General features: G+C 47.2%; 1 protein-coding gene across 8 annotated transcripts in view; it reads right to left on the bottom strand.

Moving 5' to 3' along the window:
• Positions 1-27,710, bottom strand: part of DPF2 (double PHD fingers 2) — a 763,557-nt gene that overhangs the window by 336,464 nt on the left and 399,383 nt on the right. For all 8 annotated transcript variants that reach the window (XM_069644977.1, XM_069644981.1, XM_069644978.1 and 5 more), the window contains exon 5: positions 7,490-7,582. In XM_069644977.1, the coding sequence (XP_069501078.1) occupies positions 7,490-7,582 (93 nt within the window). The remainder of the gene's footprint in view (positions 1-7,489; positions 7,583-27,710) is intronic.

The following is a 27,710-nucleotide window of genomic DNA, read 5'->3' as shown; positions in this document are numbered from 1 at the left end:
ACACCAGAAGCCGATGGCGTAGTTGTAGGGGTAGCACCTAAAATGGCCGCCGTGGTCGTGGCGGGAACGGGCACCATTTTGTCCTCATCTGAGGGGAACTGCGACACGTGAGGAAGTGAGGCAGGGGTCCCCATCGATGGATCAGGGGTCTTAATCTTATCCTTAACATAAGGAACTTCGGCCAAGCCGGTACTATGAGGCCTGGAATGTTTTTGTGACATACCAACCGCCAACTGAGCCTTCGAAGGAAGGACCTCGGCACTGCCGGTAAAAGAAGAACTTTGCTTCTTTGCCCCCCTCAACAGATCTGGTGTCACCACAAGAGCGGGAATGGTGCTCTGTCACCGACAAAGCTTTGACCGACTTCTCAGTACTGTTGGTAGCTTTAGCCTCTGTACGAGGGACCTCGGACCCAGGCCCGGTAAAAGCCTTTTCTGCGCGGGCCTCGAACATATGTTCGGTAACTGCAAGCCCAGCCAAGGCCTCGGGGCGCACCCGGGTTTTGTTTTTGAGGGAAGCCGACAGAGGCCTCAGAGCGAACTCCGGTACCCCACGACTCAGAACTGGGTCTACAAACAGCCCCCACAAGAGGGGCCCTCGGAGCGTACTCCGGTGTTCACAGGACCCTTACGGAGACCCTCGGAGAAAACTCTGGTAGAATTATTAGGCCCAACGGGCACCTCAGGGCGAAACCCGGTAACAGAGCGATCAATGCCCCTCCCGGACCGAGAGGAACCCGGGAAGGTATCCCTCGGTCGGGGTGCTCTGAAAAGTATAAAACTTACCGGGCGTTTTTTCTTCTCGTCGACGAACGCCTGACAAGGCAAAGGAGTAGTTTGTCGGAACAACTCCTCCCACTGCTCCAACAGACGTTGAAGTGCCTGGACCGAAAGGGAGTCACATTAAAAACAGGAGTCCCAACGGTGTTCCAGACCCAAACACTCTAAACAAAGAGGATGGGGATCCGCCCTCGCGAAGCGACGGTGACACGATGAACAATCTGGAAAGTCTAATTTGAAAGACAGACTAGTAAACGAACGCTAGCGAGAGCCAGAGAAGGAAAAAAGGGAAGAAAATCTTCAGAGGATGCAAGTGCATCTGCCCCCGATCGAGCAGAGAAAAGGACTGATGGGCGGTGCGGAGCCAAGGTGAGCGGGATTACGGCCGCGTGCCAGGCCCCGCACAGGAAAGAGGGACAAATTTTAGAAAAAAATGTGGATGCTTTTTACATAGTGCTCCGGTCCCGTCCCACAGGACGGAGAGATGTCCCACAAGTATGAGGAAAGGGGACAGGATGTAGGAGTAAATTGTAGAACTGAAGAAAATCCAAGACAAAATGAAAGAATTTGAGAAAAGAAAACCCTTGTGTGAATACAAAAATCTGCTCAGCAAGGATTTTGAACATGAGAAGAACAAGTTACTTTCTTACCTGGTAACATTCTTTCGATGGGATGGTCTGACGACGTATTCCATATTTATGACAGGTAATGTCCACAGCTGTTCTGTTTCGGAAAATCTTCGGCGTCTGCGTCGATGACGTTGATGCGCTGCCCCCAAGGACCTCCTCCGACGGCCGACGTCACCCGATGTGATCAGTAGGACGCACAACGCCCATAGCCTCAGTTGTAGTTTTTTCCCCCAGAACGTGTGCCACCAGTTTTCTGCCAGTCAGACACACAAGGCCTTGCGGACCGCAAGCTGCAATCGCAAAAGAAATTCTGCAGCGGGGAAGGTAGGGAGGGAGCGATATGGAATACGTCGTCGGACCATCCCATCGAAAGAATGTTACCAGGTAAGAAAGTAACTTGATCTTCGAGGGGATTGGGTCCTCCGACGTATTCCATATCTATGACAGACTCCCAAAGCAGTACCAAGCAAGGAGGTGGGAAAATAATTTAGAACGCAAATTTAGCATGCCCAATCAAATTGCGGAATATAGGACTGCCTTGCCAAAGGTCAGATCCTGCCCTCGGATGGAATCAAGGGAGTAGTGCCGTAAAAAAGTATGCACTGACGCCCAGGTGGCTGCATCACAGATGTGACGAATAGGAACACCCCTCTGCAGGGCAGTAGACGCAGCCACTCCCTTGGTAGAATGGGCCCGCAAGCCAGCCGGAGGGTTCTTACCCGCCAAGCGGTAATACTCAGTGATAGCTAAAATAATCCAACGAGAAAGTCTGTTTCATCACAGCTTGTCCCAAACGCTTTCTAGCGTAACCAATGAAAAGTTGATCGTCCACTCTGACCCGGGACATGCGCGAAATATAAAAGCTCAACGCTCTCCTAGGATCAAGCTTATGGAGCCTCTCCTCTTCCTTACCAGGATGTGGAGGAGGATAGAACGCCGGAAGAACAATCTTATGGCTCAAATGAAATTCCGAAACCACCTGAGAAAGGAAAGAAGGACGAACTATAAGGACAACCCTGTCCTTATGAAACACAGTGAAGGGTGGCTTAACTGAAAGTGCCTGTAACTCACTCACAGTGCGAGCGGAAGTAACCGCAACCAAAAACACAATTTTCAGAGTTAACAGTCTCAAAGGGCAAGAATGCAAAGGCTCAAACGGAGCACCCATAAGAAACTTAACAAGGTTCAAATCCCAACCGGGCACCAGAAAAGGTGACGGAGGGAACACATTAGTGAGCCCTTTCAAAAACTGAGAAATTAAAGGAATCTTAAAATAAGAAAATTCTTCAGACGAGCGCTTAAATATGGACAGCGCCGCCAGGTAACCTTTAATGGTCCCCACTTGCAAGCCCCTGTGGGCCAAGGAAAGCAAAAAAGACAGAACCATGGGAATGTCACATTCAAAAGGATCCACATTCTTAACTCTGCACCAGTCGCAGAACTTTCTCCAACGGTACAGAGACTTTGTTGCCGGCCGCCTGGCCGAGAGCAACACCTCCATCACGTCTTCAGGGAGGTCCCAATCCTTATACCTCAACCTTTCAGAAGCCAAGCGTGAAGGTTGAGGGATCTGACCTCTGAATGGAGAACCTGACCCCCCCACCCGTGAGAGCAGATCGTCTCGGTAGGGAAGATTACGTGGAGGGCAGATGGACAAGTCGAGAAGGTCCGGGTACCACGTCCTCTTGGCCCACGCCGGAGCAATGAGGATCATCCAGGAACCGATCCTCCCTAAACTCCGCAGTACTTGCAGTATGACGGGGACTGGAGGAAACGCATACAGCAGCGGGAATGACCACTCCACCACGAACGTGTCTCATAAGGTACCTTTTGGAGGAAATTCCCACGAGCAGAACCTTTCGCACTTCCGGTTGACACTGGAGGCGAAGAGATCCACTTGAGGGGTCCCCCAAAGGGAGAAGATCTCCAGGAGAATCTCCTGAGCCAGCTACCACTCGTGAGAGATCGTGCTCTGCCTGCTCAGAGCGTCCGCCGTCTCGTTGTCGTCTCCGGCCAGATGAACGGCCAAGATCGAAACTTCCTGCTGGATGGCCCAGAACTCGAGCTGCATCGCCTCCCTGCACAGAGGAAGTGACCCTGCCCCCACTTTTTGTTGAGGTAGTGCATGGCCACCGTGTTGTCCGTCAGAATCAGGACACTCTTTCCTCTCACAGTCGGCAGAAAAGCCTTCAGGGCAAGCCTGACAGCCCTCGGCTCCAACAGATTGATATGGAGTCTGGACTCCGACGGAGACCAACGACCGCTGACTGTCAACTCGTTGGCATGAGCTCCCCATCCCGTGAGAGATGCGTCCGTCACGATCGTCACTTCCGGCCAAGGCAGCCAAAATGGGGCCCCGCTTCATCAGATTGCCTTCGACGGCCTACCAGAGGTGGTCCTGGGCGACCGAGGGCGGCACCTGAACAGGGTCCGACAGCCTGCCGGAGGACTGAGACCACTGGAGCTTGAGTGCCCACTGCAAAGATCTCATCCGCAGACGAGCCTCTGGTACCAGAAGAATGCAGGATGCCATGAGGCCGAACAGTCCCAAGAACTCGGATGCTGGGAGATTCTGGGCTAGTTGAAACTTGTGCACCATCTGCTGAATGTGAAGAGCCCTCACCTGGGGAGGAAAACACTGCCCCAGGGACGTTATCGAGTACTGCTCCGATGTACTGGAGCTGCTGTGTCGGTGTCAAATGGGACTTCTTTAAATTGAGGGAGAAGCCCAGCTTATGAAGGGAGTGGCAGGTGACTGACAGATGATCCAGGACTTGCTTGGGAGAACTCCCCCTGATCAACCAATCGTCCAGGTAGGGGTAGACGTGAATCCCCCCCTTCCCTGAGATGCGCTTCCACCACCAGCATGAGCTTGGTGAAAACTCTCGGGCGGAGGTCAATCCGAACGGCAGGACCCGAAACTGAAAGTGCGAGTCGCCAACCGCGAACCTCAGGTACTTCTTGTGCTTGGGATGGATCGGCACATGGACGTACGCGTCCTTGAGGTCAAGAAACACCAACCAGTCCTGAAGTTGAAGGGCCTGGAGGACTTGAGTAACCATCTTGAACTTGTCCTTCCTGAGGAGTTTTTTCAAACCGCGCAAGTCCATGATGGGTCTCAATCCCCGTCTTTCTTCGAAATCAAAAAATAAGGGGAATACCATCCCTTGTTCCTCTCCGCTACAGGCGCCAGTTCTATGGTGCCTTTCTCCAGCAGGGCTTGAATTTCCTGCGCAAGGAGCGGATCCGGACTCTTCAAAGAGAGGTTCCCAGGTGGATTGTCGTGAGGCCTCTGCCGTAAGGGAAGACAGTAGCCGTGGGTTATGATCTCCAGAACCCACAAATCTGAAGTAATGGCTTGCCACTCTACAAGATGCTGTGCCAGCCTTTCCCCAACCGGCGAACCATGGGACTTGGCCTCATGACTGAGTGGTAGCGGCTGCGGTGTTGCCTGAGGGTAAAGCGGCAACTGTCCGAGCGGCCTTGGCACCTTGAGTACCCTTGTTTCCACCTCTGGCACTCTTACGGTGGCCTCTTTGACTGCTAGCTCCTCTCGCTTTCCTGAAGGACAAGTAATAGCGAAAGGAACCTCCCCTCCATTGCAGTCCCCTAGGACGAAAAGGCAGAGGTTGTCGAACTGCAGTGCCCAACGACTTTGCTGCAGCTTTGGAGGTCTACAACCTCTCAAGGCTCTCGTCAGCCTTGCTGCCAAAAAGATGTTCACTGTCAAAGGGCATGTTGAGGAGCCGGGACTGCATATCAGGACCGAACCGAGACTTCCGCACCCATGCAAACCTGCGTATTACAGTGCTCACCGCCATGGACCGGTTGACACAATCTGCCATGTCCAAACCCGACTGAACGGCCTCACACATGGCATCCTTGCCATCCTGAACCATAGCAAGGAAACCATCCCGTTCATCCCCTTCGGGAATATGTTCAGCCACTAAGGAAACAGTTCCACAGAGTGTGCATGAAACGTGACAAGGCACATACGGAGTTGGCTGCCTGAAGTGCCATACCCCCTGAAGAAAACACTTTATTCGCCCAGCCGTCAAAACGTTTGTCGTCCCCATCCGGAGGGATGGTAGGATACGACACCTGCTTTGCCGAGGCCGTAGCCGCCTGCACCACCAAACTCTCCGGAGTGGGGTGCCTGGACAAGTAGCAGGAGTCGCTACTGGCTGGGCGGTATTTTCGCGACAAAGACTTGCCCACTGCCGGGAGACTCTCCGGAGCAGTCCAAGCCGCCGACACCCTTCTCTGCAGAGCCATATGAAATGTCAATACCGGGTCAGTGGGGGGGGGGGGCAAGATCAAGGATGTCCGTGAGATCATCCTGAACAAACTCCCCTGGAGGAGCCAACCAACCCAAGTACTCGGTGACGCGAGACAAAGCGCCGATATGAAGAATCGGCATGAGTGCAAGGCTCCGGCCTACAAAACTCCACCTCCGGAGAGGTGTCCAGTCCACTGGCATCATGCAGTGACTGCCTCAGGTCATCAAACCGGCTATGGCCCGAGATAAGCTCATCTGGTACCGTAACCGGAACCCAGCCTTCATCAGAGCCTTCATCACCCTCTGAAATGTACTCCAGGTGGTGAGAGGAAGACATCTGGGGACCAATACTGTGCCGGACCTTAGCCAGAGCCTTTCTAGGGGCTAACCCCGTGCCACGTGGCCCCTCCGACACCACCGACTCGAAAGGCGTCGAGGGTGCCGAACGAGTCGGCGCCGGCAGAAACGGCGTCGAGCAAATCGGCATTGACGTCAGCTGCAGCGCCACCAGCATAGACGGCGTCGACACAGGCCTCGAAGCCAGAGCGCCAAGCGTGTCTCTCGACGACCTAGGTGCCTACAGCGTCGACGGCCCCCTCGGAGGCGGAGCCTCGAGAGAAATAGTTGACCTCGGCGCCACAGGAGTCGACGTTTTCTTCAAAGACGGCACAGGATCACGCGGTCTCGAGCGCATCGAGGACCGGGACCTGGAACGGGCATAGTGAGAAGGCTTCCCTTGTCCGAGCGGGACCTCTCTCGCGAGCCATGCCGACCACCCGAGCCTGAAGGCGTACGAGCGGTGTCTCTCGACCGGTGCTGACCGACACCACTCGGGAGGCGCGGACGGACCGGTGGCCTGCGATTCAAGAATCTCTAGCATCTGCTTCCCGAAGGAAGCCCATTCCTCCGGTGTCGCTTGCATGGTGGGATAAGCGACCCGCCGACAGGTGGAGTCCTCGGAAGAGGACGGGGAAGGCGACCGATGCCAGCGCTTCCGGGAATGCCTTGAAGAGACAGAGGAGTGGCGAGACCGACTCCTGGAAGGAGACCCACTGGACTTCCGATGATGACGCGGAGAGTCGCCTCTCGAGTCACACGTAGAAAGCCCTGCAGACCTCGACTTACGGGGCTTAGACACCCGACCTACCGACAGCTTCTTCTTGCTTTCTCGCAAGGCCTTGGCCGTGAGCGACTGGCAGTCGACACAGTCGTCCGTATCGTGGGCCTCCCCGAGGCACCAGAGGCAGGCGTCGTGCGAGTCCGTGACCGACATCTTGGACCCACAGTCCCCGCATTTCTTGAAGCCCAGACGCAGGGTTGGAGACGAAGTAGACATCGCCACGAACAGGTCTTCACAAAAAACCGAACAGGTTCAACAAACCGAGAAGAAAACAGCAAACTCCAAAGAGTCGAGGCGTACCGAGATTCATGAAGTGAACACGTTCGCGGAAAAAACGGAACTGAGGCTATGGTCGTTGTGCGTCCTACTTATCACATGGGGTGACGTCGGCCGTCGGAGAAGGTCCTCGGGGACGGCGCATCAACGTCATCGAAGCAGGACGCCGAAGACTTTCCGAAGCAGCACAGCTGTGGACATTACCTGTCATAGATCTGGAATACGTTGGAGGACCCAATCCTCTCGAAGTGTATCACTGGCTCTCAAGTTGCAGACTCCAACTGTCAGAATAGATCACTCCAGTCACTTGAATTACATCCGTTCCAATAAACATGCCAGGGCATGGTTCTATATTTGAAGCAAATGTCTGCTATTGGGCTTACCAGCCCTCTGGGGTCAGTCTCACCTTCGATTTGGCCTTCGCTTTCCTCTTTGGTGTGTCCTCTTCATAGTCTTCATCATCCAAGTCGTCTAGGAAATCATCTGGCTCCAATATACGCTGGTGAGAGGGAAAGAGGAAAATAAAGGAAAATGTTAGCCCAAGGGGTGAGATTGTGACGGAAAATCGCAGCTATTGGCCAGCGGCTTCTAAATTCTTGGAGCCTTCGCTTTTGTGTGCAGTACGATTGCTGAAGTTGAAGAGAAACGGGCTGGGGGGAGAAATAGGTTTGCAGCTAAAAACTGTAAAATAAATGTAAACACTTAAGGATTTATTGAAGGAAAAGATTTTGGCTCTCACTGATGAAGGCAACCGTTTAGGGTTCCTCTCAACAAAAGAAACTGAATATATTAATTTTACAGAAGAACGGACGCCCCTTTTCTACATTATGCCAAAAATACATAAAGATGCAGAAAATCCTCCGGGGTGGCCAATAGTTTCTGGCTGTGGTTCCTTACTGGAGCCTATATCCAAATACATTGATTTCTTCATAAAACCTTTGGCCATGGCTACTCCCACATTTCTATTGAATTCACGAGATGTAATTAACCTGGTTGAATTAAGACCTTTTGACCCATCCACACAAATATTGGTCTCTTTGGACATAGAGGCCTTATATACTAATATACCACAAGATAGAGCTATTCTGAGCCTAAAGACTATTCTAGATAGGCGACCTCATCCACAATATGTTCCAACAGAATTTCAGTGCATAGCGGCCCAATTGGTTTTGAACAATAGCTTCTTCAAATTTAAGGAAGATTTCTTCCTACAAAGCAAGGGCACGGCCATGGGGTGCACTTTTGCTCCCAATCTGGCTATAATTTTTATGGCCCTACTCGAAGAAGAAAAGATTCTACATATTTCTAACCCATATAAAGAAAAAATCTTGATATACCGTAGATATATCGACGATATATTTATGATTTGGGAGGGATCTTTGGAGTCACTGTTGGCATTCATAGCATGGCTCAATTCAGTAGACGTGGACATTCATTTCACCTTTGAATACTCCACTTCTAGAATTGCCTTTCTGGATTTGTCCATCTTTTCCGAAGGAGGTGTCCTCCATACGGAATTACACAGAAAGGCTACAGAAAGAAATACTACCCTGAAATATGAGAGCCAACATCCAGCTAGTCTCTTACGGAATTTACTGTATGGTATGTTCTTGCGGCTTTGCCGCAATTGTACAGATATCGATAATTTTACCAAACATGCCTTGATTTTGGAGCAAAGACTCTTGGAGCGGGGATACCCTAGAAGACTTATAAAGCAATCTAGAAAAAGAGCACGTTTTACAAATCGAGAGGCATTATTGCTACCTAAAACCCAAGTAAAGAAAAAGGAGGACTTAGTTCTTGTATCGACTTTTTGCCAGCACAGTGAAACCATCAAGGGCATCATATTAAAAAATGGCGCATTTTAAATGCATCTGGAACAACATTGAATAAACCTCTTTTTGCATTCAAGAAAAGCAAGAACTTAAAACAACAAATTACTCGGGCCAGTAGACGTCACTCGAAACCATCCATGGTTCGAGATCTCAATCAAAAACCAGTTATTGGTCATTTCCCGTGCACCACATGTATAGCACGTAAATTCTCGAGAAAGACTACCTCCTTTTTTATGCAAAATAAAAGCTGGGATCTTCGTACTTTCACAACATGTAAGAGTAAAAACGTAATTTACGCCATTGTTTGCCCGTGTAAAAGGATCTACATAGGTAAAACCACTCGGGAGTTAAGTGTCTGTATCAATGAGCACCGCTCAAAGATAAAAGCCCGGAACTTAAATGCCCCAATGGTTATTCACTATGTGGAGATGGGCCATAAAGCAGAACAGATGGAATGGTTTTGTGTGGAGAAGGTATTCGGTCAAAATTCGACACAACTTTCAAAAAATCTAGCCTACAAAGAGGAATTATGGATTTTTAATTTAAAAGCACTGATAGAGGGACTTAATACTTTAGAACCATGGCACACAGGCACCTAATATGGCTGATACACCCACTGGGGATATCCCATTTAGGAGACTGTTGGTATACCATGGCCCTTTGGTACGAATACATCTTTTCATCATCTTGTAACTCTTTAAGGGCACTATACATAATTTGCCTTTTCCCAGATGCAGTTTGCACGTTTGTAGGGCGAGGGTTGCTTTAAAATCCAGTCCCAGAAATTGACAGGCCATTATGCATGAAATTGCCATGGCCGCGCCGTTTGCTACGATGTAACATGTGGTCGCCTGACTAATCGGATTGCGAAGCCCGTGTAGGCAATAGGGGCTGAAAAAAACTACTGTGCTCCCTCCAAGTTGTAGCCATAAGCGACTGCCAGCTGCGACTCAGTGAGAGTCCTAATTGGACAGTGAAGCCCGTGTATACAATAGGGGCCGAGGTAAAAATATTGTGTTTCCTCCAAGCCGCATAGGTGAGAGCAGTAGGCTCTGGAGGCTAACGTGTGTAATATGACACGCTCCTGAGTGCTCAGTAATTTTACTGCTTCCCTTGATGAGCAAGGAGCAAGCGTCCGTCAACTGCTATTCAGCGTGAGGACGCTTAATAGAACACAGCAAGACGCCTAATAAGAACACGTGGGATTACGTAGAATACTGGTTTGGATATTTAACGGCTCAAACAGTGCCGAGTCTCAGACGCGAGTCTCCGGTCTATGGTGGAGTTCTGGGACAGTTCGAGTGCATTTCTCCACCTGTTTTTCCATCTGAGGATAACTCCAGGACATTAGCTGTTGCCAGTGTTAGGTAAGCTGGGTTCACTTTTTGAACTCCTTGCTTAATGGTTAACCTTTTTCTGTGGCATTACTCAGTCAGCCTAATGGGTTACTTCGTGCATCTGAGCATTCTAAACTCCAATTGGGGCTTTTGCTTTTTTCTTTCCTTTTTCGCCCATTTCACAATAATATGCTAAATTATGACTCCTAATTAAGAGCAAGAGTCTTTTCCTTTTCGGTTTCTTTTTCTCTCTTTTTTCTTTTCTTTTCTCTTCTTGTTTTCTTTCTTTAAGTGGCATACAATTCGTTTTATATAATTATTTACTAGTTCTATTCCATTCCAATGCAGGTACCATTCTCCCGGCCATTGCAGCAATTCCCTCCAATAACATCTTGTGAGGCGTCATCAGCACTTCCCACACATTCGCTGTGACCCGACTTTGCGGGGTAAGAATATTGCTGCCCCATACATTTTTGTCATTCTAGCCATTTTTTGAATTTCTTTTGTAGGCCAGGGTCTGGGATTTTTTGTTTAAGACTGTTGACTCCCTCATTTGTACTTTCACCTTATAGATCGGAGCAATAAAATTCTGAACAGCAGGATCTTCTTTCTGAACACTGCCAATTCCCATGACAGTTGTTTCAGTCTTGTACAAATACACACCACGGATTTACTCTGGATGGTGCACTGAAGGTCAGTACATGAGGCTGTCCCTTAACTCCAATTGTATAGACTCCACCATCTGGGTTGCGACTCTATGCATGGGTGGAGATTACCCTTTATCTTTAGTATTTGCATCTTAATTGGTATCAAAATTCGGTTTCTTGAGTCCTAGTCCATTTTCATCTAACCTGGGGACACCATTTTGTTGTTGGTAGCACTCCTCACATGACGCCTTCTGTCTACCCCGGATATATATATATATTTGGAGTTATGAGCAGGATAGTAGTAGTTTTATCTACTTTGAATTTGAGCAGGGTGAAGCCATGCATTTGCACTTTCTGTGAGTCTCTCTCACTATTGTCCATATATTCCCGTCGGGAATATTTATGTTTTGTTTTATTTTTTAGAAAATATATTGTTATCTCCTGATGAAGACGTAACAAAAATAACGCTTACACGTCGAAACCGGTAGAGAAATTGTGGATAAGGCTATTTGTGAAGACCTACCATCCTTTGCCTATCCTAAATCGCTGACCATTTTCAGAAACTACTGTGGCCAGGCTGTGTGCTTTATACAAAATATTTTCTGTATAATATTTGTAGTGTTAATGAATTGTGATATTGATTATGTATTATTACCTTGTATTTACTGATGTGGTGTACAAATGGGTTGATGTATGGTGTATGGTTGAGTATAAATGTGTGAATGATTTATTAGTATGAATTTTATGGAATCATGATGTGTTTTTAAATACCTTTCCTGTTATGTTAAATAAATAATTGTTTGAGTGCAAATTATATTGTGATTAAACTCACAAAATAAAAAATGTATTAGGTTTAATAAATTCCTGAATACGAGAATTGCAAAACTGTATCCTCTGGATTTTCTTTCTGAGACTAGTCCTCTTGGGTTGTAACATTGCCAAAAATGGAAAGGCCTTTGCCAGGCAAATCCTCTGCTATCCCAGTCCACATACCTGTCCCTGAGTGTCTGTTGCTGGTCAGAATGTTTTGTCAGTGGCAACCCATGACTGGAGAGCCACTGCCAGTATGAAGTGTGCGGATCCATACCATTCGTGCAACTGGTGGTGAAGCCAGTTCAACTCCTGGATAAAGTGATGTCTCTTTCAGAAATTGTGTAGCTTGTTCAAGCCAAAACCCCTACAAAGAAATGCAGCCTGAAGACCCAAGGACGGCCGCTACAGCCGACCTGTATCAACTCCAGTGCAGTCCCAAAGAAGCTTGGCTCTTTTTGTCCTTTTGATCTGAAGAAGGCCCTTTTTGGTGCATCAACCCGCGAACGTAGTAACAAATAGTCTTGAACTGTGCGCAAGGATCCGTGCCTGCCGAGTCTTCGAAGGTGTCCCTAGACCTCCCAGGGAACAGACAAGTTTCTCCTGAGCTGCAGGGGTACCTCGCAGCAGTTGTTGCTTTTCCGAGTGCAACCTTTCAACTTGGAGGATCTTCAACCTGTGCTACGTTATGCCTGCTCCTGAATTTACAGCCATCTAGTCTCAAAGGATGCAGTGCAGGGCCTGCTCCTTTGTTCATCCACTAAGGATCGCCTGTCACCACCTGACTGGTGACTCCCGTTGCAACCAGTTTTTGCTTCGTGGAGGTATCCGGAGGTCGCCTACTCCGCAGAAGACTTAACTTCCCCACAAGCGTGTTCAGTCAGACAGTGCCTGGAATTAAATAAAAAGGTACTGGACCTCTGCATCCCCCTCTCAAATGGACCACACACAGAAGAACGTGTGCAAAACGGAATCCGGAACCTCAGCAGTTGGTCTCTGGAGAAAGGGAGGCAAGATACACCTGTTTCTTTCCAACCATATCCTCCATATTGGCTTCACATGGGCATAAAGCCCCGTCTCTCCCCAACACTCACCCATCCAATCTCTCCCTTTCCTGACTTCGATGGATGGTGGCCAAGGATCCCCCCCACCCCTTTCCTGAGCCTAGCCCATAGTGTAGTATAATTGAGTTATTTACCTGAACTTTCCTTATTTTTGTGGCACTCAACCGCTCGTGTCATCCAATCTTATAATAAACCTACCTGAAAGGTATCTCCTTTGGGACTGATGGCATAAGGGCACTAGGCCCAAAACAATCTCAGGGTTGAACTTATGAAGTTAAGAGAGAACAGTTTTTGTGTTGCCTAAGTGTTTCTGCTGTGTTTTCTGCATCACACTACTCACCTGCACTGCACTAGTGGGGTCGGTGGGAACAACCAGTCTCAACCCTTGCACAAGTATCCATGCCTGCTGAGCCTTCAGAAGAGACCCTGGACCACCCGGTGGACTTGCAAGCTACTCCTGGGCTACCTTACTGCAGTCATCGCCTTACAGAGTGCATACTTGGAACTTGGTGGATCTTCAACTTGTGCTAACAAGATGCCTGCTCCTGCAATTTCAGACTTCTAGTTCTAATTAAAGCAGTGCAGAGTCGGCTCCATTGTTCACCTACCAAAAATTGCCTGTCACTGCCTGACCGTGAGGACTACAGTCTTATTCGCTGGATAGAGGTCTAGTGAGGTAGCCTACTCAGTCTTCTTCCTTTCGTGGCAAGGGTGATCAACTGAACAATCGCCAGAACTGAATTACAGGTACCGCGACCGACCAAAACTAAATCCTGCATCCGAAATCAACCTCTGCACCTGCGACCCCAGGTCCACCCTTGACAGGACCAAGCACAGATGTACATGGCACCAACAGATTCCAGAACCCCTGAGGTGGTCTATGGGAAAATCGGAGTGTTAGATATGGGGGGAGGGGCGCAGTTTACATAATGATTTAGTCCCCACCCTCTCCTCCATAGGCTTACATGGGCATCAAGTCCTGTCCCCATCTCTTTCCCAAACGTAGATCAGTCGTGGTCTTGACTCAACCCTGGGCATTCCCTAAGGTGGTGGGATTGAGAGAGAAACCTGAACCTTTCTGAACTTGTGCAACACTTAAATCACAACCACGGGCATTGCTAAGTCCAGTAGTCCACCTACCTAAACAGAATATCTTGTGGAAATGGTGACTTTAAGGCACTATGCCCCATTCTATCTCAGGTTTGGAATTACTAAGAGTAAGGGAACCAATTCTGGGTTTGCTCAAAAATCTGCTAAATTGATTCTTACCTCCTGAGTTTTAGCGGCTTTGAATCAACAGTTTTTTCTCTCTGCTCTCACTTTACACAGTTATTGAAAGTCTTGCTTTTGCTATGCTCTATTGTTTGTAACGTTCTTAAGATTACGTGCAGGGGTTCTAGTCAGAACCCATGTTTGATAGTAGTTGTGTGACAATACTTGCCTTACAGTTTTCTTTCTTAGTGTGTATATTAAAGGCCTAATAACATCATTGTATATCTTTGCACATACCCAAGGGTTGATGTTGGAAATCCATATTCACACTGAGACAGGCATGCTATCAAGCGATGACGACAACAGGTTTCAAAGAATGTTTCATTTAAATATAAGGATGGTGTAAAACCTAATTTTCCCTATAACTAAGGTAGGGATTTCTCCTACCTCAAGAAAACCAAGGAAAGACTGTGTCCAAATCATAAAGTATGTGCGTCAAAAACCTATGCTTATCTTCACTTTTAAAGAAAACATGGTGTGGGATTTTAACCAACAGAATAATGTTCTTCTTGGGTGTTTGGGGATCCCTTCTCCAAGTTCAATACAGTAAAGTGCATACACAAATAAGGTCTTAAGGTTCCCTTACACAAGATAGTGTTTCTTAGTCCTTTCAACTTTGAGGGTTCCCTTTCCCAAAGTTCACACAAAAGGATATCAGGAGGTCCCTTTCCCAAGATTTCACTGCAGCACTTATACTGGGGTTTGTCCATTTAATGTTTAATACAAGAAAACAATAGGTCTACTTGACCAACCTTCTGACGTGCTTTGCCAAAGGTTTCACAGTTGATCAGGAATCATTTCTAATGTCCTTTGCTTGATATTATTTGGGGCTCTCGGGGCCTAGGAACAGTTGTCAGACTACACGGTCCACCCATTACAGGTCACGCAACCAGGAACCCCAAGCTTCTCCTTGACTTAATTTGTTATGTCTGATCTTCTCCTAGACTGCCTGGTCTAGGCGCCGTTTTTAGACGAAACAGTCCACCCATCACAGGTTGAGCCATCATAAGTTCCTTAACCTTGTTTGGCTACCTTTTAGGCTCCTCTGCCTCTGGCTTCCGATTTCACACACGTGTATTCACTTTGCTTATTGTGACACACTTCTGTTAATGTAACTATTTTATCAGTCTTTAGCTTTACCATAGGCGTGTGGGCCTTTCTCACAATGATGGTTCGAATACTTACATGATCGTTCAATATTCCATGTGCTTTTATTTTGGCCACAGGGATGCTCCTGTACAAACTAACATTCAGTATTGTCTGTTTAACTCCAAATGTTCAGTTAGCATTCATTGTGCCGTGAGCATCTCTGAATCACACTTTTTATCCAGCTCAGTGTTTTAAATGCTTAATTTTCAGTTTCAGTTCAGTATTCAATATAGTGTTCAAATAACACTTTCGGTAGAATTTGGTATTCTGGATATTGAATTAGTTTCAATTTAGTTCAGGTATTCAAAATTCACTGCAAAAGTTAGGTATAAGGGGCATCTCCCTGCGCCAACGATTCTTTAATCAAGAGAATGGGTGAAGTCGTTGCATCCACCGACTACTATAAGGCACACCCTTTCCTTATGTTCAATTAAGGTTTTCATTATAAAACCACTGCCACCATCCATTTCAATAGTAAAGGGTAGCATTTGACTGCTGCTAGAGTGTTTAGACACAGGGGATACTATGTAACCCCTTCAGCACTCCATTGTAAGATGGTGTGTCCTGGGTCTATAAATTTAGAAAAGACTAGTAAAGTCAATTTCACTTTACATTCTTTGGGAAACAGTTTATCCCAGAGAAGGTATTTAAACCCTTGGGAAGACTAAAAAGACATCCCTGTGTCACTGCACTGAGGGTGCTGTGTAACACACATGAAAAGAAGCCTATGGAGTTAATTAAAAATCCAAAGTCAAAAAACACAAATGTAAAACACACATCAAAATACATGAAAGAGTGCGGGAAAAAAGGGCTCACACTCTTCCCAGGTAAAAAAAAAGCAAGTCCTCAAAATCCAACAAAGTTGCTGGGGATCTCCAAGCAGATCTTCCATGATTTTGCGGCATGAAATGGCAAATTTTGCGGCATGAAATGGCAAATTTTGCGGCACAAACCTTTATTTATTGAGGCATTTTTGCAGGACATTTTGTATTAACTGGAGGGTGTAAGATTGCCACATTGCAGGAAATAGGAAGAGTGCAAGGCTACAAGAGAGCCAGGGTATCATTATGTATCTTTTGTATTAATTTAATAGGAAGAGTCCCAGATGTCTCTGGCTTGGCAGAACAGTGTTTGATTTGGCTACATTTCTGGTTTAATGTTCATGCCTATTTAATAGTATTAACTATATTGATCATTATCAATTGTAATGCTGAAAATATTCCCCTTCTATGTTCTCCAATCTCCCAAACACCCACACACCTCTCTCACCAACAAACATCTCACCAACTCTCCATCACAACTTACATTCCTTAACCTCTCACTCTGTTATACAAATACTCACATGCTATGTCACACCGTCAAGTCTCAAGTCACAATTTGCAGTGCCCAGCCCCTGCTATACTCCAAATCATACTCCCAAATCACACCTTACACTCTACAATTCCTCCCGCAATATACAGTCCTTCATTCTTTTGTGCTGCTTCTGCATCTTGCATCCTTTCTCCCATTCTATCGCACTCTTCCCTCATCCTTTTTCCCAATGTGCAGCTCACTGCCTCTTTCTGGCCAACCGCTTCCTCTCTGCTTGCTGGCTCACTGACCCCACGCTCCTCTGCTTTCTGTACCTCTGCTTGCTCTCAGATTTCTGGCCCACCGCATTACTGCTTCCTTTGCTCTCTTGTGCAGGGCTTCCTCCTCTGACCCACTGCTCTCCCTCTGCTTTCTTGCCTATCACTTCACATGTCACCCATCACTCTCCCTCTCTCTCAGAGTGTAACCATTTCTTTATTTTTTTTTTAAATGTAGATTTTGACCCAGTTCCTCAATTAATGGGGCATTTAAAAAAAGAACAGAGGATATGCTATTTTTAGACAACCCATATTTGGAAATGAGCAGATCACTTTATTCTCAAAGGTGACCGGCGCATTTCCACAGGCTTGAGCAGTAGCGCAAATTGTGCGCTGGCCAGCTGCTTTAAATGGTGTTCTGGGTTGTTTGACCGAAGTGTAATTATTTGCGGCGGAATTGACAATAGTCCATTTCGCTCTGAATTTGTAACGCGGGTCCGATCCGACTCCGCAAGGTCCCTTTTTCATCATTCTTTTTTTTCTGTCCCCGCCTCCAATTTTGAGGAAAAGGGGATAACACTTCTGCAACCACCCTAGACCAAAAATAATGAACATGGGGAGCGGGCGACACCACCGCAACACATGTTCAGTATTTATAAAAATCGATTGAATAGTACTGGACGAAATAGGTAAAATTGTGACATTCGATAGATTTTTGTCATCAAAATGGGCAGTACTTTTAATAGAATCGCTCTCCCGACAGTGTTCTGCAAGCTCCCAGCGCCTTTCACAGGGACAGGCCCTCCAGGTGCCTGCCGCTGTAAAATGCGACCCAAAAAATGCATTTTTATCCTGTGTGAGGAACAGAAATGCAAGCGACACAGCAGCTGTTCATACCTTAAAAGAAATGCATTACAGGGTCAGGAAAGACCCTGTCATGCAGTGGCAGCCCCACATCCCGTGCGCATAGGAATGCCTACAATTTCTGCACATTTAAAAGTGCATCTTGCTTGGAAATGAGGGATGCGCTTTTAAATTGACAGACACGCCACTTTATTTGATCAAGGATGTGAAAAAGGCCATCTGAATGGGCGCGCATATAAAATGTGCCCATTCATGTGTCCCTTGTGGATTGGGCTGCACTTTTTTGGGGCGCAAGTGATGAGATGTGTTAGCGCATTTAATTTCTTGTGTAAAAAAAAAAGTTGAGAACCTGGTACCCTGAGTACTATTTTTTTAAACAGTAGTTTTTGCAGATTACTAAAAAAAAAAAAAGTAAAAAAAAGTTTTTTTTAAAAAAAGATGCTGTTTTTGCACAAAACTGCAGTTTTTGCGGCATTTTGCGCAAAACGGCCGTTTTTGCGGCATTTTGCGAGATCGCAAAATCGCTATAAGCTGGAGGGTCTGTCTAAGATGAAGGGAATTCGCAACAAGTTCCCATATGTGCTAATATGTCTTTCAACCATCTAGACTTTCTCAAAGCTGGGCTCAATATTATAAATTTTAATTGCACATGCAAATAAATCATAATCTGCATCCATTACATTCATAACATGTATATACAAGTTATTGTTTTTGTAGCCAGATAAAAAAGGGAATTGGTGTTGGGTAGGATTGGTACCACAGCAACCGGGAGGCAGAAGCAACCCAGGGATACCAAGGCCCACAACAAAGGCCCCCGTCTGCTCCCTGTCCACAACCAGACCACAACTTGGCGATTCTCTCTGTACCATGGCACCAGGTCTTTCAATAATGATGCCACCATACTCCTCTAAGAAATCCGGTCTGCCTGACATTCAAACCTCCTTAACCATCCTACCCCCCTTTTTTACTTTTAGTCTCCCTCGAATAGTCCAATTTTCACACTATTGCATTGCGGTTTTGACACTTTGCTTGCATCTAAACGCAATTGTAAACTCAAACCGTGTTGTTTCTGCTTTTGGTTTAAAAGTCAAATCCTACTATACTCTGCTAACCTGCTCTGCACTTTGCTTATAACTGTTGCCTTTCTGTAACTTGCCAGCCCAGTGACTTTACTGCTCTCCTTGTTCCACTCCTACCTGCTTCTCCCCGTCCCCCCTTGGCTCTCCCTCGTTCTCAAGCTATCACTCCCATGGCACTTTCGGTTTCTCCTATCTTCCCCAACTGCTTCTCCATCGACTAGCCTTCCCTTCTCACAAAGTCTGGTATAAGGAGGATATCTTGGCCTCCAACCCTGGTCTCTATTGCTGACACCTATTCCAGGCCTTCCGCCCGACACTCATCAACATCCTCTTTGTTGTTCCTTTGCCAGATCTATGGACTCTTCATATGATCTCTGTGCTCTGTCCTTTCTCCTCCTCTCCCATTAATGATGGCACCCGATGGGAAGCTCTCATGGCTCCCTTCGACTACTCTAAAGTCATCAGTTACAGAGAGTTACAGTCCTGCAGTGGACACTGACTGTACCCTGTGGCTCTGAGTCTTTCTACAGCTTCTATTCCAGTGGGTGGACCCACTACTCAAAAGCCTCTTCCTGCCGCAGAGCGGCAGCAGAGTTAGAGAGCTACAGTCCTGCTAGGGCTGTCAGGCTTCCATGTGCTGACAAAGTTTCAGAAATCACGGCAGCATATTGAGACCATGATGGATGAAGGTCTGCTACTGCGGAGCTCCAGTAGGCAGGGCAAGGAAAGAGCAGCCACTGCCTCCATCACCAACCCCCCGTGCACTGTCAGCCTAGATCGGGAATTAGAATCTGCCCCCGTACTTGAGGCCTTGGCATCACCGCCAACGTCTGGAGGGGGCCCGGCCTCAGCCAACTTCAGCAGCTTAGGTCTCGAACGGCCAGCCCGCATTACATTTTAAGGACAAGGAGGTGGGAAAAGATTTTAGAAAACAGATTTAGAATGCCCAATCAAATTACGGAGTAAAGGACCGCCTTGCCAAAGGCCAGATCCTGCCCCAGGATGGAATCAAGGGAGTAGTGACGTACAAAAGTATGTACCGAAGCCCAGGTGGCTGCATCACAGATGTTACGAATAGGAACACCCCTCTGTAGGGAAGTAGAGGCAGCCATACCTCTGGTAGAATGGGCCCGTAAGCCGACCGGTGGGTCCTTACCCGCCAAGCGGTAACACACAGAGATAGTAAAAATAATCCAGCGAGACAAAGTTTGTTTCGTCATAGCTTGTCCCAAACGCTTTCCAGCGTAACCAAGGAAGAGTTGATCGTCCACTCTGACCCGGGACATGCGTGAAATATAAAAGCTTAACGCTCTCCTAGGATGAAGCCTATGGAGCCTCTCCTCTTCCTTACTAGGATGTGGAGGAGGATAAAACGCCAGAAGAACACACTTCTGGCCTGAATGAAATTCCGACACCACCTTCGGAAGAAAGGAAGGACGAACTCTAAGGACAACCCTGTCCTTATGAAATACAGTGAAGGGTGGCTTAACTGAAAGTGCCTGTAACTCACTCACTCAGCGAGCGGAAGTGACCGCAACCAAAAATACAGTTAAGAGTTAACAGTCTCAAAGGGCATGAATGCAAAGGCTCAAACGGCGCACCCATCAGAAACTTGAGAACAAGGTTCAAATCCCAACCGGGCGCCTGGAAAGGTGACGGAGGGAACACATTAGTGAGCCCTTTCAGAAACTAAGAAATGAAAGGAATTTTAAAATCGGAACACTCTTCAGACGAGCGCTTAAATATGGACAGCGCCGCCAGGTAACCTTTAATGGTACCCACTTGAAGGCCACTGTGGGCCAAAGAAAGCAAAAAAAGATAGAACCATGGGAATGTCACATGCGAAAGGATCCACATTCTTAACCCTGCACCAGTCGCAGAAATTACGGCAACGGTACAGGGACTTTGCTGCGGGCTGTCTGGCCGAGAGCAACCCCTCCATCACGTCTTGAGGGAGGTCCCAATCCTTATACCTCAACCTTTCAGAAACCAAGCGTGAAGGTTGAGGGATCGGACCTCTGAATGGAGAACCCGACCCTCCTCCCGTGAGAGCAGATCGTCTCGGTAGGGAAGATGACGTGGAGGGCAGATGGACAAGTCGAGAAGGTCCGGGTACTACGTTCTCCGGGCCCCACCGGACCAATGAGGATCATCCGGGAACCGAACCACCGCAGTACTTGCGGGATGACGGGGACTGGAGGAAACGCATACAGCAGTGGGAATGACCACTCCACCACGAACGCGTCTCCCAAGGATCCTTTTGGAGGAAATTCCCGCAAGCAGAACCTCTCGCACTTCCGAGTCGCCTCTCGAATAGTCTGTCGAAAGCCCAGCAGACCTCGATTTCCGTGGCTTAGACACCTTACCTACCGATAACTTCTTGCGCTCCAGCAAGGCTTTAGACGTGAGCGACTGGCAGTCGACACAGTCATCAGTGTCATGGGCCTCCCCGAGGCACCAGAGACAGGCGTCGTGCAAGTCCGTAACCGACACCTTGGACCCACAGTCCCTGCACTTCTTAAAGCCCGGACGCGGTGTGGAAGACGAGGTAGACATCTTCACAAAGAAAGACTTCACAAAACGAAACAGGTTCGAAGAACCGAGAAAGAACTCCAAAGAGTCGAGGCGCGCTGAGATCTACGAAGCAAACACGTTCATGGAAAAAACAGAACTGAGGCTACGGGCGTCGTGCGTCCTACTTATAACATCCAGTGATGTCGGCCGTCGGAGGAGGTCCTCGAGGGCGGCGTATCGAAGACGCCGAACGGTTTTGCGAAGCAGCACAGCTGTGGCGATTACTGTCATAGATATGGAACATGTCGGAGGACCCAATCCCCTCAAAATAAAAGTACTCATTGTAGGGTCTGCAATCTCATGGAACCCATTCGGTTGGACTCGAACTTGGATGGCGCCCCACAAGTACTCACCGAGCTCAAGGAGCCATGCGGCCGCATCCCTCTGTCACCAAGAGTTTCTGGGCTACCGCGGGCAGTGGGTGGAACTGCCGTGGTAAAACTGGCCGCTCCGGTTGACCTGCCGCCATCAGCTAACAAGGGCTCACAGAACCCCTCTGTTCAAGCTACGACAAGCAGCAAGGTGGGCCTGATCCTGGACCCCTCACCATAACATTCCGTGCCCGGCCACTGTAGTCCTGGCACAAATCCATGCAATGCGGAGTCCGAAAGTAACCCCCTCAGCCCCGCAAAACAAGGAAGTATAAACTCTAACAAGGCTGGGACACAAGAACTGCTTTCCTTAGAAATGCCGAATCGACCCAGACCATTTACGGGAAGAGCACCCCCAGTGAATGAAACGGAGAGCCCTGGATTGGCAACAAAGACTGGTGAGGCTGCCGTGGGGTGTCCTTCAGATGTGAGGGGAGGTCTGACCCCAGGCCCCGTCGTGGGAAACGAGGATTTGGAATCACCAGGCTTTAATTCACCTGAGAAAGCTGAACCAGTCTTTGTAGCCCCGGGAGGTTCCAAACTTGTGACAAGACATTTTAAAAATCACCCACCAAAAAGACTGAGACCCTCAGAAAACCCCTCGAATGACAATGAGAAAGGAAAAGTTGGTGAGCATTTAAAAATCAACCACTAATAAAACAAACACTTCAAAGCTCCATAAAGGCATCTACAGAAGAATCAAAGGGAAAGGCACGCTATTTTCAGAAAGCTTGAAGAATTACTTTTTAAAACAGAAGCTGATTGGGGATGATGCAACCGTTGAATCAGCACACACACACACACTTTCCAATGCATAACTACTGGGAGGGTGCCAGGCCCGTTCTGGAGGACGAGATACAAGCCAGCCCGCCTGAGCAACCCTCAGAGAGCCAGGTAATAAACCCCCCAGCTGCGATACAAAGCAGCTCTCAGCACCCAGACCCGCGCTCCTAATCCCTCAAACCTAGACATGGCAAGTGCAGAGCTTAAAAAAAAAAAGCACAAAAAATAAAAAAAACACCTGAAGCAGGGAGGTTGATGGAAACGGGATCCTCAACCCCATTGCAAATAGCAGCGGAAAAAAAGGGCATCACCATTGAAATCACAGAACTCAGCCTTCTGGCCTCAAGACCCTGAGAGGAGACTTTCGGAAGCGAGACCGTCTGTACGAGAGGTCTGGGGACACAAGTCTGTGCTTTAAAACTCCCTCCCGAGTTCAGCTTCCAACTACTCCGAGATGGAACAGTAGAGCATCCCACCCCTTGCCTCGAACCTCCTCCCATTCGGATTGCAACAAACTTTGAGCGTTGTCTCCGAATTGGGGCGATAGAAGATCAGAGGGCCCCCAGAATCCAAGTATGAATGACGCCCCCAGAAAACCTGACTTGCTCTACCTCATGTCCACTGTCACTATTGCATTGGCGCCTTTCTCAAAACTATATGAAGCAACAAATTACAAGATGAAGGAGCATACACCTCTTATTTGTATGATGCACACAAAGTTAATTCTGTTAGAAGGCTACATTACTGCAATGGAGAAACCAAGAGCCCAAGCACCTGTAATAAGAAGTGTGCTTTTGAAAAAAGGGATGCCAAACTACAAGGGAAAACTAAACAGAGTCGGGCCCCAATGGTGGCCCTCTGAAGACAGCTTTGCCCGCCCAAATTGACCTCACTAGAGATACTCACCAGAGATCAATGCAAACATCCGCCCCCCCCCCAAAACCTTTGGAGGGTTTAGGGAGACAAACAGCAGAGATTCATGGCTGAGACTCCCACTAAATCAGTTAGTGAATGTGAAAAAAGATCGGTAAATGGCTGTGCCCTTTTGAAACCAGCCGGCCTGGGGAAAATCCAGGCTCTCTCCCAAAATACTAGGAAGGTCACAATCGGAGACTGTAACAAAGGCAGTAGCAACAAGGACTACTGGATCTTCGAGAAAAGAAACTCCAGGCCTACAGAAACATCTGGTAAGTGCAGTATCACTCATGGTGAGGAGGTACCCACAGCAGGACGAATAAATATAGAGGCAATCAACAAGCCCACCACTAAAGACAACAAATTGAAAACATTGAACGTGAATGCCTCGGCCTCTTTCCGAAGGTTCAATATGGCCCCTCCCAAAGAAAACACAGACCCGAACAGCCCACCTGTCAGGAATACTAGCAAGTCCTCCAAAACTGTCACAGACTTGATATAGTTATCACAATACCCAACTGAGGACTGGGAGATGGAACCTGTAGCTTCGACGCCCTGGAATCCAGCAAGCAGGGCCAGGCAGAAAATGTGGACTTGCTGGTCAACGAGCTGAGAAGTCCAACCGAACCTGGCTCGATGCCCTTCCTAACACTATCAGAGAAGAGAAGGAGAACAACAGACAAGGCCAGGTCTCCCCCCTCTTGTCTTAAGCAACAGCAAAATCTAAACATAACATCCAAGACCAAGAGCTCAAAACAAAGGATTGTGATTCCAGGAGGGCAACGGATGTTCAAATTAACCTCCCCAAACTAAATTCAGCTTTGAAAAATCACAACCTGTCCTATAACAGAGACAGGCCCAGCAAAGACCCTATGCACAGCGTGCCACGAGAGTCGTCAACAAGATGCTCCACATCTAGAACCCAAAATGACAAATACAGATACAATAAAAGCATTTCTCATCAGACACGACGGAAGAGGAAATCGATCATTTAAACTGGAAAGCATGTTGGACAAAAGCAGTAATATCATTTTGAACAGAAGAACTGATCCAGATCCTAGAAAGTATACCAAATAAGCGACAAGTTACCACGGACAACCTAAAAATAGTTAAATTTGGCATGAAACACCAGACTGCTTGTGTGTTTCTACACATTCCCTCCCGGGTGGTAAAAGGAATGCTGACTGAGGAAATGGAAAGCCTACGAGTTTTAGGCTTTGACCCAACGCCAGTCGAACATGAGGAGCTTGTCGCTTCAAAGAGAAAAAGAAAAGAAAAAAAAAAACAGACATCGGCCGAGGACCCTAAGGCGAAACAATCAAGTAAAGAGCTGACACTCTGTCCTACCAATGAAAATGAAGCGTGAAAAAACCCTGAAGACTCTGCATACCTAGACCCACTGGGGATAGGAAGGAAACCAAACAGACCGAGGCAGGGTCTAAAAATTACACTGACACCTGAGAACAGGAATGATGATCCAACGACATTAGAGGAGACGTGGAGGCAGAAAACAAAAGAGCAACCTGCTGAGGACTGGTCTTGGTACAAGAAGCGCTTTGTAAACAAAGCAAATAGCCACCCAGGTCACTGTCAAAGGTGGCTAAGGACTCCCCCCTTCAAGATCAAGAAGCTCACAGATCCGCCTGTTACCAATCAGATCAGAGACGCAAACAACCATTGAAAGCGGCCTGCTGGAACACCAGAGGATTGTAACACCTAATGATCCCAAGTGACGTCAATCTGGGAGCCTATGACGTACTGTGTTTGCAAGAAACATGGCTCATGAACTCCCCACATATGAGCGGATATGAAGTGATCACAGCTCCGACAGCCAAGGGTGCTAAAGGGGATAAAGCTAATAAAAACCTTGCAGCAGGACTTATTCTGTTTGGCAATCCTCGTCGACTGGCCTGAACGTCAGAAACCGAAAGAGGCAAGTAAACAATGTTACAAAATATTAACGTGCTACTGGAACCCGCGAGCAATCTCAGATGAAAAATTCATTGAGTTAGTCACCTCAACTTTAGACAACGCCATCCCAAACCACGAGATCGCCCACACATTAATCTGCGGAGACCTGAACGCGATTTATGGTCTCTCAAAGTGGAGCAGTAACGGTTAAAAATTAAACATATAAGCGCTCAGAAGGGTAGAAAAAATGGTCTTGTTTGATGAAGGACAGAGACCTTCACCAATTGAAAAAAGACGCAACTACAGACCTGATCAATATTCCAACATGGGAACGTGAAGACCAAGCTGCTGATTTGGACTACATCTACGTTTCCAACGACTTGTTCCACCGTATCAAAGCTTACGATGTCATAAAGACTGCGAAAACTGATCACAACCTCCTGGAATTGACGTTTAAACATGAAACCACCACTTGGGCCTCCGCAATGACGGCAGAAGTCAAAACAAAACGCAGGGAACAGACAGACTGAAATCAGAAGACATAACTTCAGTCACAAATAATTACAATACTGGAAGAGCGACAGGAAAACGGTTCAGTAAAATCGGCTACAATTGTTAGTCCCTTTCAGAAGCAAGACCGCTCGCCACAATAACCAAAATCTGAGAAGCCACATCTAGGACTATCTTGGTGGAGAAACGAAAGGTGATGAGACGTTTAAAGCGTCAAGCTGCAAAGTCCAACGACTTGGGTTTAAAATCCAAGGCCGCCAAAGCCATAAAGGAATATAAATCTTGGATAGTCACACACAGGCATAAACTTCAGCAGCAGGACGCAGAGCAAATGCTAAGAGTTCACAGTGGGAAAAAAACCAAAGCCTTTTGGGCCTGGATTTTTAAAAAAACATGTCGCATAATAAGGATACAACATGTCTCTACCTCAAGGTGCCAGTGACTACTTAGGTTCCCACCTTGGGTTTTGTGCATAAGGAGACAACTCAATGGTGTGAGTGAGCAAACCTGAGAAAAAACACTTTTCCGCCCTCTATGCGGAGCCGACACAGACATCGCCGGCAAGGACAAAGAGCGAGGTTGCCACAACATGGGCTTGCGAGTACGAGACTACAGTCCTCTTGGAGAAGATAAGAAAATTAAATAAATCAAACATCATTCTGCTGAGCATACTGAAAAGCCTCACATAAGCAGAAGCAAGATATTTGAAGTATTTGTGGATCTTGTCCAAGCTTTCGATCAAGTTGACCGTAAACTACTCTGGTCTAAGCTGGACAACCGCGGATGCCCTGATGAAATAATGGGTCCTTGAAAGCACTCCACACAGGAACCCAGATTAAAGTCTAGCTAAACTGTGCAGGGCTCCTATCCTCTCCTATTGCAACCCACAGAGGTTCAAGCAGGGTTGTCCCATGGCCCCCGCAATTTACAACTTTTTCACCTCAGATATCAAACAATTTGAGCCTCCCCCAAGATCCTTCCCACCATCAATTGGAGGGGTGAAAGTGACACGTCTGGTTTACGTGGACAACCTTATACTGAACAACCAAACAAAAATAGGTCTGCAAAGACAGCCTACACAGATATACCACCCAGAATCACCTGGAGATAAACCAACTAAAGACAGAAATAATGAGCTTCCTACGAGGAAACCAAAGAAAAGAACCATTTGTCTGGACTGTAGACTCAAACCCAATAGAAAAAGTTGAGACATTCAAATACTTGGGTATTACCAAACACAACAGCTTAGTAGAGACCCCACTTCTTGAAGACCTAGTAGCATAGGCTAAGTTGTTTGCAAGTCAAGCGAAGCTCTTGGAAAACAAATTTGGTCGATTCTCACTGATTGAAGCCCTAAAATTCTACAAGGGGAAAATTGCCCCTTCCCTAACATACGGAGTAGAAGGCATCTTGGATATCCCTTCAGAGATTTGGGGAAAACTAGAAGCCACTGTGTGGAAAAAAATCCTAAACCTTCGCGACTCAACCCAAATAGACGTGATCCAGAGAGAATTAACTTTAGTATCACTCCATGCGACCGTCAACCGGAAAAGGCTTGCTTTCTTCCAGAAAACAATCATCCCAAATAGACTGTTGCTCTTGAAGATAATTAATAGTGAAATAAAGAAAGAAACATCTCTGAGACTAGCTAAATGGGTAAGCAACATCAAGACTCTTTTAGACGAACTTTGTTGTTCTGGTAGAAGACCTAATCGCAAAGCCGCTGAATGTCAAGAACAAACTGTTCCTCCTCGACTGAATTAAGACCTTGGATAAGGCTAATGCTTCTAGACTGATTAAAGACAAGTCTCTGATTCCGCTAAAACTCAATGAGCCCCAGCCCTACCTGCAGAAATGTTCTTAACAGTCTTTTCAGGGCCACATTCATGAGAATACGCTTCAACTTAATCCCAACAAATGAAATACTCGCAATTAGAG

This window comes from Ambystoma mexicanum, chromosome 2p (genome assembly GCF_040938575.1).
Source record: "Ambystoma mexicanum isolate Mex_15411 chromosome 2p, UKY_AmexF1_1, whole genome shotgun sequence".
NCBI classification, from domain to species: Eukaryota; Metazoa; Chordata; class Amphibia; order Caudata; family Ambystomatidae; genus Ambystoma; species Ambystoma mexicanum.
Note: the sequence above shows the minus strand (reverse complement) of the source record. Positions and strands in the feature narration are given on the sequence as shown.